Source organism: Falco punctatus (genome assembly GCF_963210335.1).
Source record: "Falco punctatus genome assembly, chromosome: 4".
Classification (NCBI taxonomy): Eukaryota; Metazoa; Chordata; class Aves; order Falconiformes; family Falconidae; genus Falco; species Falco punctatus.
Window position 1 is genome coordinate 38,687,870 of NC_137583.1, and position 17,900 is coordinate 38,705,769.

General features: G+C 53.0%; 2 protein-coding genes across 3 annotated transcripts in view; one reads left to right on the forward strand and one right to left on the reverse strand.

The window, feature by feature from the left end:
* Positions 1–2,376: 2,376 nt before the first annotated feature.
* On the reverse strand, positions 2,377–14,163 carry DNAJA3 (DnaJ heat shock protein family (Hsp40) member A3). Of its 2 annotated transcripts, XM_080383553.1 has the most exons (12): positions 13,946–14,163; positions 13,685–13,806; positions 13,289–13,372; positions 12,318–12,524; positions 11,055–11,207; positions 9,877–10,024; positions 8,986–9,050; positions 7,962–8,090; positions 7,394–7,509; positions 6,546–6,643; positions 4,259–4,375; positions 2,377–3,476 (listed from the first exon to the last, which is right to left on the reverse strand). In XM_080383553.1, exons 1-11 carry the CDS (start codon positions 14,124–14,126, stop codon positions 4,272–4,274), a joined length of 1,407 nt encoding a protein of 468 aa, XP_080239679.1. In that variant the 5' UTR covers positions 14,127–14,163; the 3' UTR covers positions 2,377–3,476; positions 4,259–4,271. The 2 variants fall into 2 exon arrangements, with proteins under 2 accessions (XP_080239679.1, XP_080239680.1); XM_080383554.1 differs by lacking the exon at positions 4,259–4,375 and having other exon boundaries at positions 13,946–14,161.
* Positions 14,164–15,292: 1,129 nt separating this feature from the next.
* The window catches only part of LOC308062272 (coronin-7-like), a 38,615-nt gene continuing 36,007 nt past the window's right edge, over positions 15,293–17,900 (forward strand). Inside the window, exon 1 of the mRNA XM_080383511.1 lies at positions 15,293–15,449. Coding sequence (XP_080239637.1) covers positions 15,390–15,449 — 60 coding nt within the window. The 5' untranslated portion in view covers positions 15,293–15,389. The remainder of the gene's footprint in view (positions 15,450–17,900) is intronic.

Genomic DNA, 17,900 nt, shown 5'->3' on the forward strand with positions numbered 1-17,900 from the left:
GTCATGAAGGCAGAACAGGACTATAAGCCATCATCGCTGGAGCTGGCCTTGGCAGCTGCTTAGGAAGCCTTTGTTGTAACCAAATTGTGGGAGCACTGCAGCAAAGAGAAGGAAATCGTGCAGGTACTGCTGATTGCTTTAACTGAGACCATATGTGGAATGGCCTGGGAGGGGCAGATCAAGGAACAGCTGTGTGGCATCGGGGGCTAGCAGGGCATGGGACATCTCTTAGTGCAGCCTTGCCAGCCCTGGTGGTTCAAGTGGCTAGTCCAGAACAGTCCCGAGGCCTCACAACAAACCAGGTCCCTGTTGTTGCTTGTAGGGCTGGGCACTTACAGGTCTCTGTTGCGTGCCTCTCCCTTCAGCACATCTTCCCCGAGGGCCTTGCAGTCACTGTTACAGTGCTCCTGGCTTCTCCTTGTCCCATGACTATTTTTTTGTTTGTGCTCCTAGGGACAAATAAGAAGCTCTTTTCTTCCCAGGGCCCCAGCGCAGTGCAGAAGCAGAGCGGTGCACCCTTTGATTCAGGCAGGGAAGGCACATGCTGGAGTGCCAGGTGGCAGCCTGGGATGCTCAGGTTCTCCTGAACCCCCCAGGCCTCTGTTTCTAGAACCGCTCGGGCACAGCTTGTGCCCCAGTGCAGGGAAGGGCTCCCTCGTGGCTGCTCCAGGCCTCTGCCCCCGGGGAGAGCAGGTTGCGTGCCTTGGCCCGCCCCAGGCCGGCTGCATGCCGGAGCTGGGTGCTGTTCCCTGCCAGGCAGGGCTGCAGGGTGCTCAGTGGCACTGCCCTGACACTGATCGCGTAGCTTCAGGGGGCAGCTGGCTTGGGACAGATCCAGAACAAGCTCCCCAGCATCTGTAAGGCATGATTTTCCCACCACCACCTTGACCCTTTCTCACGCTACGCCTGGAGGAAAGGTGGACTGGGGGGGAACTCCTGGGTCAGGACTTCATCCTGCCTTCCACGGGCACACTCTGGTGAAGGCTTTCCTCTGCCTTGACCTTGTGGTGGAGGGCTGCTGCTTCCTTTACACAACCCCAACCAGAGTGACTTGCAGCAGAGCCCTCCTTGCCAGTGGAAATAACGTGGGGGGCTGCTCTAGTGCAGCTCTCTTCAGCTTCCCTAACACGGTCTAAGGGAAAGCCCCAGGAGCCTCTGCCCTGTGACACCACCACTGTTTTTCCCCAATTCTTTTTGCAGATCAACCAGAGGAGTATGAGAAACATGGCTCCACTGGGGCCAAGGAAACAGCCGCTACGTCATTTCTACACCCTGAAACCAGGCTGTAGTGTGGACCTGACCATGAAACTCGGCCCCAAGGCCTGCACCTTCCCTCAGTGAGTGGCAGACAATAAAGCCGCCTTCAGCCCTGCCTCCTCTTCCACCTGAGCCTCTGCAGGAGGCAGCAGGATCTGGCCAAGGTGAGCTGCGCTGAGCCACGCTGCCTTTCCACTAGCGCCCTGGTGAAGGGCTGACCCTGCCAGAGCTGGGAAGAGCTTTAGTCCACGCACGTGCTCCACGGCTCTCCCCCAGCTTGGCTGAGACTATTTAGACCAGTGCAACTAGAATGAGAGGAAAGGCTGTACCGTTGCAGGCAGACAGGTGGGAGCAGCTCTACCTTTGCATGCTGCCTTCAGGGAGGTGTGTAGTGATTCTTGTTTTTTTTCACAGGTGTGAAACACTGGTGGCAGTGGCTCTTTTTCCCAGATCACCCTCATTCCTAGGCAGCTCTGAGTGTACAGCACCACTCTGTAGGCTGAACGCATCGTACCTCCAGCCCCCCGAGCAGCACCGCCTACTCTGCAACCACTGCAGGCCCCACACAGCAGGCCCACAACCAGCACAGCTGCAGGCTCCTAAGCAGACAGAGAACACTGGGGTTTCGCTGTGGACCAGGTTCAGGTGAGCCAGCCACAGAGCAGCACACCTGGAGAGACTGAGCACACGTTGGCACCACCCCGGCAAAAGGGGAGCGTGCAGTGACTTCCCACACTGCATAACACGAACGCTGAGCTCAGTTCCTCAAGTCAGACACCTCTCAGCCATGGCCTGGCCTCTGGGCTCCTAGAGCTCATTTCAGTCACTGCCCCCACGAGCCGAGTAAAACCCGTGCAAGACTGTTATCCTTAGGATTTAAGCGTTGCTTAAACAGCTCCTTCCCCCACACCACCGTATGCTTAAGGTACTGCTCAGATAAGAGCTTTGGGATTTGGCAGTCTGCCTGTGCTTGAAGTCAGTTGCAGCACTGGAGAGATGCTCAAGAGATCTCACCACATCTGCTCCTTGTCCAAGAGAAGACCTTCATTCCTGTTACTGGGGGAGGGAAAGCGGATGACAGACAAGGTTGGAAGAGTAGACAAGGCAGTGAGGCACAGCACATGTTAAATATCTTTATGAAGTCAATCTTATTTACATGGATACAGAATCACTTTACAGAAAGTTTAATCAGGAGGCAACACGTGCTTTATTTCAGCAAATTAAGGGCAAGACTATGACATGTCCTTGTTTAACTGGTCGATTAGTATGTGGGCTGATGGTACCTGCATGGTATAACTAACAGCGGGCTACAGAACCATGAAAATACTCACTGCAAGAGCTTAACTCCACCTGGAAGGAGTGATCCACTTCACTTGCTTTCTCACACACATAGGAACGACGACTCTTTGACCAATCATTTATGCTACAGGTGTTGTGCTAATGTAATAAAAGACTTGTCCCAAACTGGCAAAGGGCTTGGTGATAGAATTGTACCCATTCAGAAGCAACAGCATTTGTGTTGTAACTTTAGTTATACGTGGCAGGGCGGAGCAACCTGAGGCAAAGTGCAGATTCCATCACTGCTCTTTGTGCAGGAAATCAGCAGGACTAAGACACCCACAGCTGCTGAGGGAGCTGGGGTAGCTGGGCTCTGAGGAGTCCCAGCCACAGGGAGCCTTCCCACAGAGATGTATGGGACAGCTAGGAGGGCTGTCATGAGACAGCGTTAAAACTCACTAAGCCACCAAGTCTCCTGGGAGAAGATAAGCGGTGGTAAGTTCACCAAGCACATCTAGCATTCAGAAGGGCACCCGAGGTGAGCAGCAGCCAACTTGGACTCTGTACAGCATACTGCTCCACTCTGTGCTGGAAGGATTATTTTTTTTTATTTCACATTTTCACTGTTTTGGATTCTAAATAGTATTTCAACTTCAATTTTTACCAAATAAGCTTCCAGCAGCAGTAGGGGATGTGAAGCAACCTCAAGAGAGCGCTGCATTTCTGCATTTTCCTTCATTACCAGTCCCTAGGATGGTGGGTGGGGTTTGTATCATGATGATCATTGGTGCCTCGGTGGTTTGTAGCCTCTCCAGCTGGGATTCTCACTGTGCTGCCGACTGATGTCCTTCACTCTCCAGAGCCCACTGCCCGAAAGATTCATCCCCAACTGCAAAGATGATCTGCTGCTGCTGGCTCTTAGTTTCCAGTAGAACGCTTCCCTGCAGTTGAAGCGAGAGAAAAGTTTAGTGCTTTCCGACTGAATTGGCCCCAGTGTGCAGCAGGCCCCGCTCCCTACTCTGCAAGCGCACCTCCCCACCTGACCTGCTGTCACACTTTGTCAGCCATGCAGAACAGACGAGCTCAAAGCCTGTGGTGACAGGCAGCTGAGCTCCTGGAATCCAAGACAGCAGTGCCTGCCACAGACGATGTCAAGTCTGCAGCACTCCCTCTGCAACACCAACTAAATGGCACGCTGAGTTCTAATACTGTACTCTTTGGGTGGCGAGGGCTTTGCTCTCCTTCATGACAACGACCGATTCCTTCTCGGTACTGGAAGCCCATGGGAGGGCCGAGTCCAGCCTGAGCGTACCGGCACCGGAGGCTCTGCAGGCACACCTGCGCCTCCCGGCAAGCCCGGGCTTTGCAGTGGCAGCTCAACTACTCAGTCCCAGCTTTACCAGCTAACGGGAACACCCTCGATGCTTTGAATCAGGTACAGCTACTGAGGGGACAGGGAAGCAGAGCTGCAGGGGAGGCCAGCAACCTGTCTGAAGACGTACCCAGCACTTCTGCTGAATTGAATTGTTGCTACAGCAAAAAGCAGTCTCTGGCTTTTTGCTCCAGGTCACAGGGGACAGCTAGGGCTTTTCACACCAGTGGCTGGAAGGCCTGAGGCTAAGTGAGAAGCAATGCTGTGCTTTTGCTGCTTCTACCTCCCAAGAAGTGCAAGTTCTGCTTAGTGTGGGGGAAAGAGGACAATAAAACACAAGAGGCCTCCTACCTCAGGTGGGGTGTCAGGAACTAAACATTTTCTTAAGTTTGGAAAGGAATCCCTCCTTGTTCTCCTCAGCCTCAGGCCTATCCCCGCCTGCGTCAGCACTAGCCGTGGCCCTGCCACCTGGACACAAACAGCAAAGGGCTGCAGTCAGACACATCTCCCACCAGTAGCCAGCACCATTAACAAAGCGAGAGAATTATTTTGGATAGGGAAGGGTCAAGTCAAGGCAGCTGGTTTTGCCTGCATCCTCACATACAGGGCCGTACCTGGCTGCAGGCCATGGTACTGGACCGCTTGCAGTGAAAGCACTGGAAAGCCCAGACCCCAGAAGTGGAAAAGATGACTGTGAGCCCAGGTAACACCATTCCCTTCCCCTCTCCCCAGCCCTCCAGCTGGTGAGGGCATTCTCATGGTACATAATCAAGTCAGGGACCCCACAGGCTTTGGTAACAAGCACTTGGAATTGAGAGTCTGCCACTAAAAACAAGTTGTTAACTTGACCACAGCCAGCCATGACTTTACAGGAAAAGAAAGCTGTACTGGTGGTCCCTGGAACAATTTCTCTTCCTGTTTCATGGTCATGTCATGACCCTTTAGAGCAAAGCCATGCAAAACCGTATTGGGAGCCTGCTTCATGTAATTTCAAGCAATGCTCAGACAAGCAGTATCAAGGAGAAAACAAACCAGGGCTAGAATGGAAAAGACTACAGTATTGCAGAACAACTGTCCAGATAAGGAATCTTACTGGCAGCAACGAGCATAATTTTCCTGTATAAACATGTCCTGAGAAGTTGTTGTCCATCCAGAAGTGGCTACAGCAAGGACAAAGGAGACCTCTGCTAACCTACTTTTTCCACAGTAAAACCATCAGTAAGATGACCCCCAAATCCTCCTTGAGCTTTCTATGGGCACAGAGAACACAAAGTCCAGTCCTCCCCATCCTCCCACAGCTGACCGCCAAGCTCAGACTGATGCAATGCTACGAAATACTGAGGCCTGTGGCAGAATTCAGCTTCCAAGAGCAAGAACACACTTTCAGCAACAGCCTGTCCCTATATTGCAAACTACTGGGATTTTTAATCCACCTTGCTGTTTAACTGTGGTACAAACTGGCAGGTTTGCTTTTTAAAAAATTAATTTGGAGAGCTTTTTTTATCTTCGGCACATAAATTCCATTAAAAAGCTAGAATGAAAGTTTTCTGTTTAGAGATCTCTCCCAAGGCTGACCTTTAATGCTTACCCTCAGCATAAAGACATAACTTGTGTGTTATGAAAGCACTATAAAACATAACATTGGTAAGTATTTGGCAGCTGCTGCCTTCCAATATCCTGAACTTCAGCCTATATTCCTCAGGTTTTGGCATGTGTAGTAAAGAAGACCCAAGTTCCTGGGATCATTTAGCAGCTTTGAAAGGCTCCAACCTTTGCCTAGCCATACGCAGTCATAAATGCCCTTTCTGGTTTCAAACATAAAAACGAATCCAACTGGCTTGAAACAGCTCACTGTTCCAATATAAGCAAAGAAAAAATTATTTTCCAGTAACAAAAGACAAAGTCCTTGCCTTACTATTTTACCATATGTTTTACCTTTAGCTGCTGCCAGGTACCTCACCCCCTGAAACTTACAACACAGAATTGCTGAATCAAAAATTTTAACCTGAAGCTGAAAGAGGAGCTTTACAAAGCTCACAGCTGACTTCGCTCCCTCCATCACGCTGGATGCTGTGTGCTGACTGGAGCCAACACTCAGCACCAATCAACATTCCTGTCTGAGGTTCCCCAATGTACAGGGTATGGCTCACAGCAGCCTTGACAGCAGTCCTCCCTCTTCAACTTTCAAGGAGAAACGTCCCCACTGCGGTCAGAAGCACAACAGATTAGCTCATACAGAAACTTGCCTGAAGCACATTCTCTTTTTCTGCCTCTGCTACTAAGACAAGTTACTTCTGGCACAGGGGCAGAAGCAGAGAGCCGAAGGCATTCACCACCGCAGCGAAACTCACCCCAACTTGTCAGGACCCTGGAGTATCAAATACCTCTCTATTCATGCACAGATTTGCCCAGTAAGTATTTAAGTAAAGCCTTCTGCAAAGAGGCTACCTCTTTGCTTTGTGCTACAGCCTATTAACATCGTATGAAAATTATTTCCAAAATAACACGCTTGGCAGGTTGTGCTGACACGCTGTTTCAAGGTGATCCTGGCTCACCTTCCTCCCCGGGAACCCTCAGGAAGCACTCTGCACTCCTACACCAACTCCATGAGGAAGGAGCACTAATTCCCACCGCTCACCTGATGCTGTATTTGTGACCCCGTTCACCGTGCCGTCCACATCTGCCTCGTCCTCAGCATAGCTCATCATTAAGGCTCTCTGGCGATCCGTCAGCCTCCTGCACGTCCAAGACAGAGGTGTTGGTTACAGCTGTCTTTAGGGACACTTGTATCTACAGACCTCCTTAACCTTCTCCAGCTGCACACACGAGAGGCAGCTACTGGAAGTACAAGATGAATACACCTGGCATGCACAGAGAGAACCTGTGGTGCTCTTAAAATGGGCAATCTATAAAGAATAAGCCCTAATGAAAGAGGAGAGATATGACCCACTGCATTTCACCAAAGTGCAGTGAAAAACTGAAATATTTTGAAGTGCTGAGAAGAACTGTGCGGAGCTGTAAGACAACACACATCTGGCAGGGAGCCCTCAGGAAATTAACTCCCTTGTTGAGTGCAGCGATACAAGCTAAAAAGTTTCCTTCACCACAGGAGCCAAGGGTGGCCAAGCAGTCTGAAGAGCAACTGCCAAGTTCAGTTCCTTTGAGCAGGAGGTGTGAGAGCACAGGCGCGCTGTAAGCCAGAAGACTGAAATTATGTAACCAGGATCCAGCTCAGATAGCCAGGCAAATACGCAGGTGAAGAAGTACTGATGTATTTCCAGGGTTTAGTATTTTAACAGCTGAATTGCCGAATAATACTATTATTAAAAAAAAAAAATAAAAAATCTACCTCACATTAGAATTAAAAGCAGAGTAGAATATTGGTGATCTTGATAAAGCAGTACAGAATTTTCACAAAATCTTTCTGAACAACATTTTTTGCAACAAGCTCGAAATTTCACAGAAATTTGTATTAGCTGTACTTACTGAGGAACTTTTATCTTTATGTGAATGTAGTGGTCTCCATAGCCATAACTGTTAACCTTGGGAATGCCTTTCCCACTCATTCGAATTCTCTGGTCTGGCTGTATACCAGGGGGTATCTATGAACACAGAGGTGTCATGTTTAATATTCTAGTTTACCCATTTATATAGCAATTACATTACGCGTCTATGAAAATTAAGTACTTCTCCAGCAAGCTTCAAAGCAGCATGGGAGACATCTGATACATTCGTGCACCTGGACACGTTCAGAAGCTAAGTCAATAATGACAGAAAAACTTTTGAAGGAACAAGAAACTTGCACAGTCCATAGACCTTGGATGGGATCTGTCCAGAAGTCCACCTAGCCCTTCCCTTTTCCCTGTCCCTACAGCGTGATAGGAAAGGACACGTGACCAAGCAGAGCACAAACTACCTGACACTCAATCCTGAAGAAGTCTGAAACATGATACTGGCAGACTTAGGAGATTTGCACCACCTTTGAAGCAAAGGATAAGTCTCTGCTGTCCCACATCGATTCATGCCCAAGCTTTTCCACATTAACGGTACTTACTGTGATATTGATTGTCTCATACAAGCCTTGACACCTGGCCGTGCCTCCCAGAACAGCCTGTGCTATTGAAATAAGGAGGTCTGAATGGATATCTGCTCCGTTTCTTCTGAACACAGAACTTTTCTGAACCTAAAAGGAGGCAGGCCCAAAAAGAAGTGAGCACACCACCACAAAGTCCTCATGGTAAACTGCTTTGAAGATTCTCAAAAGAAAACATACCAGAATGCTGTAGTCAGACCCTTTACCACCCACCAACTGCAGGGCTAAGAAGTGTAAGTCAATGTTCAGTCTTCTAGAAAAACACTGACCTTGACATAATCATAATTAGCCAGAGGCTTAGGAGGATGCCTGCTTCCTATCTCAGCAACTCCCTCCCCTAATCCTGTTGTTAATTTATCAGTGTCAGCATGATTCTGTGGAAACAGAGAAGACACTGCCTTGTCCTGTACCCTGAACAGGTGAAAGCCAGAAGAGAAGAGGGAGGCAAGCACCTCTGCAGCAGCCTCACAAGCTGGAAGAGAATTAAATCCTCCTGCACCAGTAAAAAGGCACTGAAAAAAACCCTTTTCCTTGACAGAGATGCCTACGACCGGATGCCTATAGGAGAAGAGGGCCTCAGCTAAAAAAGTGTAAACCAGCACTTAAGATATATCCGCAAAAGGACACTGGACCAGCCAGCCTCTCACAGGCATTCCTGCAGCCCTCCCACCTGTGTAAGCAGACAGTGCCTTCACATTTCCAAGTCAAACACTCAAGGCATCAAGAACCTGCTCTGCATTTTGATGCACACTACCCTAAGGGCCTTGTCCTGGGATTCTTCATGAGCAGACTTAACATTACACCGCTTGTTACAATGCAGATCTCCAGCTATCTCAGAAAGTTCACGTGGATCATGTTACCTCAGCTGTTTCAAAGGATCACTCGCTGTTCCTCCTCCATCCCCCATTCCAGCAGTCACTTCCCAGGCAGTCACAAAGGGAACAAGCAACCAACTTAAATAACGAAAACAGTTTATGATACATACCCTGAATGTAATGAAAATTTCTTTCTTCCCCACAGGCATCCGAACTGTCTGCCCATCCTCAACGCCTGCAAGCAAAAGAAGAGGGAAGGTTACCTTGTGTTATAATCCATGTGTTACCTGTATACCTACAACTCCTGCCATCCTCAAAAGCCGGCCACCACAGCAGCACCCGCACATGCAGGAGCACGAGGCACAAGACCTACCAGCGGGCAGCACAGTAACGCTCTTCACAGGAGCCCAGGAGCTGCGGCCAAAGGAACAAGGTGTCAGCACATGCTCATACTTCTGAGGTGATCACTATGCCCCGAGCAGGCTTGTTACCTCAGTCCCTACAGAATGCTTTAGGAAATGCATCAGATTAAGGAACACTGCAGCCTCCACAAGGCTGCAAGAAAATTACATATTATTCACCCAGGGCGGTCTCCAAGAAGCAAGTCTTCAGCCCCACCAATCATTTTATTCTCTCTGGTGAGGAAGGTCATCAGCACACTTTCCTGAGCAAGCTAAGGCTTTCAAAAGTCCCACCCTCTCCCCAGGCTTCACCAAGGACAAATGAAAGACCCAAGGCAGCAAAACCTTTTGACGATTTCACTCTTCAAAACCTGCCTAGAAGGATCCATGCAAGAACCAAAACCTCAGCTCAGGAAGGGCAAAGCAAACATTTTTATCTGTGGCCAGAAAGTTCCTCTCATTACTGGCCCATTCAACTGCCAAGCCATCAACCTGCTTTGCTCTTAAGATCACTTCTCTGCAGCAAGACTTCTTACATTGCTCTCACGCTTGTACCTGGCAGGGACCAGCTGTGCTTTGACAGCCAGTCCCTTGCTGTTGGCCAAGTGGAAGCAAATAACTACAGTTATTTAACAAAGAGCAGCCCACAGGTACACTAACCAGCTGGCACAGGAACCATCACTGTCTTCTTTTGTTTGGTTTGCCCCGTTCCTCGACATACTACGCATGGTGTTGTTATGATGGAACCACGACCGCCGCATCGTCGGCACGTAGATCGCATTACAAAAGGGCCGGTATTTATTGTCTCCTAGTGAGGAGAAAACAGATCATACAAGTATTTAGTACCAAGATGGTACTTTTCGCTTCCACAAAACACTGCCAGTAACTGGCCCAGCACATCTGAGTCCTCCTAACTGCACATGCAACCCAACAGGGACAGTGATACCCTTTAGCAAGGGGTGGAGCAGAAAACTGACTCAGAAATCCAAAGAAGATGCTGCTTTTGAGAAGCTGGATTGGATTCAGTTGCCATTGCCCTCTGATTTCCACTGAAAACCATCACTACTACGAGCAAGTGCCTCATGGCAAGGAGAAAGGAAACCCAATGCTTTCCATCTGTAGGCTTTAGTGTGCAAGAAGGGACAAAGCTTCTTACAGTGTTATTTCACAAGGAACTACAAACATCTGTATTCTGAGAAATCCAAGGACAATTCACTTGCATGAATTACTGCCAGTGTCCAGGAAAACATTATGGAGACTAAGCTATGGGCTGAACTGTGAAAGCCACCTGCCAGATTGAAGCACACGAGGAAGGAGTGGGAAGAGCTTGCAGCCTCCTCTGACCAACTACACAATGTTCTGGTCACAGACTGACTGCCAGTACCCAGTTTGATGCGTGGAAGTTGAAAGCCTGAACGTTGATCATTACTCACTGTAAGTAAAATGCATCTTCTTGTTTCATGATTACCCTTGGCTATTCTCACCTTCCTCCTCCCTCCACTCCTCAATTTAAAGTATGCCACTTAATGCCCAAGTAATTTCAGAACTGTTACATTAGATAAATACAGTTAAGTAATTTCAGAACTGTTACATTAGATAAATATGGTTTACTGGATTACCACACCAGATGATCTGGCCCTGAAAGCTAGTGCTTTTAGCTGGGCAGAGCTCTTCTTTAGTACAAAGAAAATCTTCCTAGCCTATTAACATCCAGTCCACATTAACTTGGCTTCACTCAAGATAAGCTGATAACTGCAGTGAGAATTTTTCACTGCAGGAGGGACTGACTTGCCCCTACAAGGAGAAGCACAGCAAAACTCATCTTAAAAAGTGCTTACCATGCCAGTGCCACTGCAGTAGTGACAGCGCTGCACTTTGGTACCGGGTTCGTGTCCTTTACCATTGCATCGCTCACAGGCGTCGTTGATGTTCACCACAATCTCCTTGTTAACACCTTTCGCAGCTTGGGTGAATGTCAGTTCCATGATATACTGTACAGGAAACATGGACATCGATCTACAACTGATGTGCAATGGGGTCTTAAGCAGACCGAAATTGTTTTAGGTCTAATATTAAACAATGCTTAAATACATCCAGGTAATAGAGAGGGAGAAGAAATGGATGGATGCAAAACTCATTCAGAAGGGTTTGCCTCATTTGAGGAAGCAATTTCTGTCTCATATAAATACATCTCATATAAATAAAAAGGGGTACAAAAGGATCGCAGACATTACAGGAACAATGATTACAGTCTGATAAGCAGTTGTGTAGCAGAAATAAGATTTAAAAATAGAAAAGAAGGAAGTAAAAAATACAATTCAAACATTTTTCTGCTCTGAGGAAAACCCTTAATATTTCTAAAGGTTTGGTTTAATGGGAATGCAGCAACAGGTGAGGCTGAAGGTTTTCAGCCCCAAAGACACTATCTGCTCTTACTCAATATTTACCAAGGGAAGTCATCAACAAAGATGACTTCACAAATACAAAATTCTGTTTATAATAAAAAGGTAATTTTTAGTAAAGCCAGAAGTATCAGATACCAAGCATTTCTGAAGGCAGCACATGAGTTAACACTGTCAACACTTAAAAGAGCATTTAGCTGCAGTACAAAAGACAAGACACAGGTTTTATTATGGGCTCCACTGCAAAGTTAAGCCCATTAAGTTGCAAAATTAAGCCAATTAAGCAGTCAAACCTAACGCTGGAAGGCTTGTTTTACAGTTAAAAAGTTATTCTGTGGTTTTCAGCATTATAGATCAAAGCATACAAATGTAAATCAACATACGGCCCAGAAGATGCCTCTACAATGATGGAATTGTTTAGCAGCACCAACTGGTGTCAGTAAACACCAGACGAAGTAGCTGAAGTCCAGAAAACATTCTGTCTGGAGCTGTGGAGAAGGTATCTACACAGCTTATCAAAAATATGTGACTCTCCCACCCATATAATGGGACACTCACATGCTGACACTCCCAGAAGGAAGTTCTGCGCTTAAGCTCGCTCCCAGAGAGATCTGGGCCAGACTAGAGTCCCTCTCCAGGTTTTGAGTTTTCCATTTCTCATTTTCATTTCATTACTCAAAAAATAAATGCACTTCATACCTCCTGTGGCTGGTCAAAGACATTCTGAAAATCACCAAAAGGGGATCCCGAAAACTCTCCGAAGATTTTTCTGAAAAGCTCCTCTGGATCAATCGATGGACCACTACTCCAGTACTGCCTCCCAGCGCCAGCACCTGCTGCGCCAGCATCAAAACTAGCTGTGCCATACGCATCGTATTGTTTCCGCTTCACTTCATCACTTAATACCTTTGAGACAAAAGAACAATGCTGTCAGGACACTGTACAGGTCCCAAGCAACAGGGCCGCCCGCATCTGCAAAGCGGTGTCTCTCAGGAGACTTCAGGTCTACTGGCATTGCCGCCACAAGCCCATGTTCCCAAACCTTCTTGTCATCAGGAGGGCTACCCCAGCTCTCAGCAGCATATGAATTATTGAGAAGCTGCTTCTTCCCTGGTATCTCTCAGCTCATCATCAGGAAAACGACAAGATCTTACTGATTTATAATGAGCAAGAATGACTTACACTGTATAGTTGATCATTAATATACCGGGAGAAAGCTGGTGGTAAGGGTGCTGGGGTAATGTGAAAAGCCATGAAAGCAAAAACCAGCACAAGATTTCTGAACAATCTGAAGAATGGGAAGAAATGGGGCTGGGGGAGCACAGTGCGAGATACCTGTCTCCAGCAGCTAGTACCTGCTGACAGGTTTTTCTGTTTGTTATTTAAGCTAACCAATAATTCCACAGCAGCAACCACTGCATCCGTGCCAGTCACTCAGTGCTAAGAAAGAGCACAAACTGGAAGAGCCCAAAACATATACAGGTAAATCAGCCACTTGGGCTAAGTAATTTGCTGGAGACACCATTAGGACAAAGGCACTCAAGCCTGAAGTGCAAGACATCAAAAAATAGCCATGGTTTTACAGGAAACACACAGAGGAAATGCTTCCCCCCCACCATCTACCCTCTGACCTTTCCTTGTTTTCATCACAGCAAAATCGCACACATTACCTCATAGGCTTCTGCCAGCTGAGAGAACTTCTCTTTAGCTTTAGGGTCATCCTTATTTGTATCAGGGTGATATTTCTTCGCCAACTAAACAACAAAAAGGAACGAGAGACGGGTAGAAGTACTTTATATCTCACACGCCAAGAAAAACACACTAGGCAGAGCTTGGTATTCACTATCTGTATTTAAGGGAACTAAAGCCTTCATTTCCCGCTATCGACCCAATATAAAGAACTACAAAAGCTGCTCCCGAACCCCTCAGCAACCCCAGGGCCTTCTGGAGGGAGACCCGAGTCACGGCACCCCGGCCCGCGCCGCTGACCAGCCCCCCGACCCCGGCCCGCAGCGGGCCCAGACACCGCGGCCTTAGGGGCGGGAGGGCTCGGCGGCAGCACGTGCCTGGTAGTAGGCCTTCTTGATCTCCTTCTGGGTGGCGGAGCGCGGCACCCCCAGCACCTGGTAATAGTCCTCCTTGGCGCGGGCCGCCGCGCTGCTGTGGAAGGCGGCGGCGTGCTTCGTCCCTGCGGGGGAGGAGGGCAAAGGGGCCGGGTGAGGGCCGGGCCTGCGCCGCAGAGGGCAGGCGGCGGGACAAGGCCGGGGGGATGGGCCCGGTCCCGCCGCCCGCCGCCCCGGCCCCGCTGAGGCCCCGGCCCCGCTCACCCGCGGCGCACAGCCCGGCGCGCAGCGGCAGGAGGCGGCGGACGGCGGCGGACGGCGGCGGGCCGCTGAGGCGCCGGACGAGCCAGACGAGCGGCAGCCGCCCGTCCCCCGGCCCGCGGCTCCTAGCAGCGGCCACGGCGGCGGCCGCCCCGAGCCAGCGCGACGAGCTCCTGGCCGCCATCTTGGCCCGCGCGCAGCGCTACGCCTGCGCCACCGGCGGGGGAGGAGGGGCCGCGCCTGCGCGAGAGCCCCGCGCCGGGCCCGGGCCCGTCGCTGCGCATGCGCGGGGCCGCCGTGTCACCCCGCGCTCGCAGCCCGCCCCGGCCCCGCTGCCAGCGGGCACCCCCCCCCAGCCCCGGTAGTGAGAGAGCCCCCGTGAGGGCCTCGGGACAGCGGTGCTGGGCAGGAGGCGCCTCCGGCTCCCTCTGGGGGAGGCCCGGGGAAGGGGCTGCGGGCAGGACCCCCTCAGGATGAGCTTGTCCCCAGCCAGGCTCCGCGCCCCGCTGCGACACCCGCCTCCGGGGGGCTGGGGCGGCCGGGCCTCCCGCAGCGGGGCTGGCTCAGCGCTCAGGGCCTGTGCTGCCGCCCCAGCGCCTGGGCGGGTGGAACGCGGGCAGAGCTGGAGCGAAGGCCCAGCAGGGCTGCGCCGGCACGGCGCTGCTCTCCTCAGGCTCGCTGCTGCCCAGCCCGCTGCCGGCCTGCCTTCGTTACCGGGGCTGCCGCCACGAAACACCCGTTAGCAGGGGTGTTCGGCCCTGGGGTGCGCGGGGGGACACGGCGGCAGGGCCGAGCGGCGGAGAGGATGTGTCGAGTCCTGCCTGCTCCCGCTGTGCACACACACGGGTGTTGCAGCCCGGCTGGAGGGAAGGAGACCTGGGCTCTGCCGGGGGTGGGTGATGCCCCGGTGGGCTCGAGGGTGCTGGCATCCAGCGCTCTTGCCCCTGCCCTTCCTTGGCAGCTGTCTGCACACAAAGCTTGCTCTTCACCAGCAGCTGCAAGGCCGGGCAGGGGACAAGGGACTGGAAACCTCCATGCTTTCTGCCCGGAGCCCGAGGGAACAGCTACCCCTGTCTCCAGCGGGGAATTCGGCGACAGGCGGGGGTGGCAGCCCCGGGTGCCCGAGGGCAGGCAGCCACGAGCTGGTGACCCCGAATCCCTGCGGCAGAAAGGCAATGTGGCTGCACGCCCCGGGACCCCCAGGAGCCGAGCGGCTCCGGCGCCGGGGTCGGCCCTGAGGGCAGGAGGAGGGTCCCGAGGACCCGGGGCTGGGATCAGTGCCCCGCTCGCGGTGCCCGCGCTGGGGGCAGCCGGGGGCACAGGCCACGCGCGGGGGGAGGGGCCGGGGGTGTGCCCAGCGCGGAGGGGAGGGGCCGAGCGCCGGGGGCGGGGCCGGGCCGGGCGCGGCTGGGCTCGGCTCGGTGCGGCTCGGTGCGGCTGGAGCACCATGAACCGCTTCAAGGCGTCCAAGTTCCGGCACACCGAGGCCCGGCTGCCCCGCAGGGAGGTGAGCGCCGCGGGATGCTCCCCGCCGTTCGGGACCGGGGGGAGCGCGGGCGCGGCGGGGCCGGGGCTCCCTGTGGGCAGACGGTAGGACCGGCCCCGCAGCGGCGGCGGGGCGGCTCCGGGTCCCGCTGCTGCGGCATCGCCGGTGTGGCGGGGCCGTGCCCGGGTCCCCCGCCCGGTGCCGGGCCGCGGTGCGGCAGCATCGCCCGTGCGGCCCCTCCTTGGCACCCGCCGCTTCCCACCGCCGTGTCCGCGGGGGCTTCACTGCCGCAGGGTCCTCTGCCGCCAGGCGCCGGTGGGGAACCCCAGCTCTGTCCTGGGATGGTGCAGCCCCCCCGGCTGGGAGCTGTGCCGGTGCAGCCGGCTTGGGATACCCGTCCCGTGGCGGCAGGGAGCCAGGCTGCACCGCATCTGCCGCCAGGCCGTGGCTGGGCACAGGCGGTTCGTGCTGCTGCCATTCCAGTTCGGCTTGGTGCTCCCCCTCTGCTCGGCCCTCCCCGGGTGGCTTGCCTGTGCCAGCTGGGGAAGCATGCACCCTGAGCGTGAAATGCTGGCCCCCCCTCCTGCCACCCTGCTTCCGCAGGCAAAGAGGAAGCACTGGGGCCCTGTGGGACAGTGCTGAGCTCCATCACCCTGCCCACAAGCTGTGGAGCTTGGCACCGCTGGGGCCAAGTGGTCTGGTGGGTCTCACTGGGCAGCACAGAGCCATGTGGTGCCCAGCTCTGGCCTCTGCTCCATGTATGACCAGCCCCAATCGTGCTGAGCATCGTAATCCATTTTGGTGCATGGTGTCAGCAGCAGGTAGCCTTGTCCTGCTCTATCCCAGGCTGCGGAGCTTGGCCGGGGTGCTCCCCCAGATCCCTGTCCCCTGCAGGTTTGGCAGGGCAGGGGCAGAGGTACGGGGTCAGGGCAGGATTGTGCCAGGTGAGCCATGTCAGAAAGTGTTACCAGGGCACGTAGCACTTCTGGGGCTCCCCAGAGCCAGACACCTTTCACCCAGCACTGTGAGCAAGGCTGCTGCGGCTCTGCCACAGTGGAGGCGGATGGTGGGGTTCTACCTGGATGGCTCCCAGCAGGCAGGAGCTGGCACAGCTGGAGCAGAGTCCCTGCCAGGGACAGTCCCCTGTGGGGAAGGGACAGCATGGGCCAGTTGTGTGGCATAGGCTGCTCTGGTTACCAGTCGTGCCGGGGTGACACAGGGGTATGGGAAGCTTTGGCTTACACCATGTGGCCAGAAGTGGAGGGCTCAGGCTGGATGGGTGCTGCTGCTATAAGTCATTGCATCTTGCTGCTTTTGAAAAGAATTTGGGGGCCCCAGGGCCACCAAAATGTTTGTTGCCCAGCCCTTCGTCATCAGCACTCTACTTCCCTGTAACTTCCCAGCCAAGCTGTCCTTGTGCCAGGCTGGCCTGTCCTGCACTCACATGCTTCTGCAGACCCAGCAAGCACCTGAAACATCCTCCTGAGCCTCAGCTGTAGGAGGGGACATGGTGGCCCCTGCCGCTGTGCCCAGCCTCGAGCATCCCACCACCCCTTGGCATGCCAGCCTCAGTGCATTTGCAGAGCAGGTGGCAGGTCACTGAAATCTCAGCTGGCTGAGCATATGGCTGCAAACCTCAGGGTGCAGATGAGCTGCTGCCAACAGCCAGCCTGGGGAGCGTGCGTGTTTGTGCAGTGTGGGTGCTGAGATGCCTGGCCATCGGAGGGTCCCTGCAGGCAGGGACATTCCCATCACCGCTGCCCTAGTGTCTGTTCCCGTGGTGGGGGAGGTCTGCTGGACACCGAAGGGCAGCATGCTCTCACCCCAGTGTGTGGGCAGGCATCTGCTCTGCCTCCATCAGCCCACACCAGGCTCGGCACGTGGGAGGTGGCCTTTCTGAAAGGCATTTCCCATCCAGGCATGAAATGTGTCCCTGGGAAGCAAGACCACATCACCCAGCTTTGCGAGGCAGGAGGTGGGAGATGGACATCTCATCTCCAAACCCATCTCAGGTGTCACAGTGGGAAACTGCTGCTCGTGTCCCCAGCTGAGCAGCCTGTTTGTGGAGGTGAAGGCAGACACTTGACCTGGCCAGATCAGGAAGTGCAGTGTAAACACCAAGGATCACATCTGAGTTGCTTCTCCCCTTCAGGCTGTGTCTGCAGGGCTGTGCTGGCAGAGGCGCCCTGAAAGCTTGCCGTTTGTTTTAAGGAGGTAGCCAGGATGGTACCATATGCTTTACCAGCCTCCCTGGCACGCTGTGTGAAGGATTGCTTCCCCCAGGGCTTCTGGCTGCATGCGGGGATGTTGCAGGGCCAGGATGGACCCGCTCAGCAGTCCCCCTGTAAAATCTCACTGCAGGGGTCCTGCCTGGCACCCCCAGATGCTGAGGGCCAGATGTGGCTGGTGTCTCCCCTCACTGAGAGACCAGTGCGGAGTGATAGGACACAGATTGTGGGGCCCTTCCTCCTG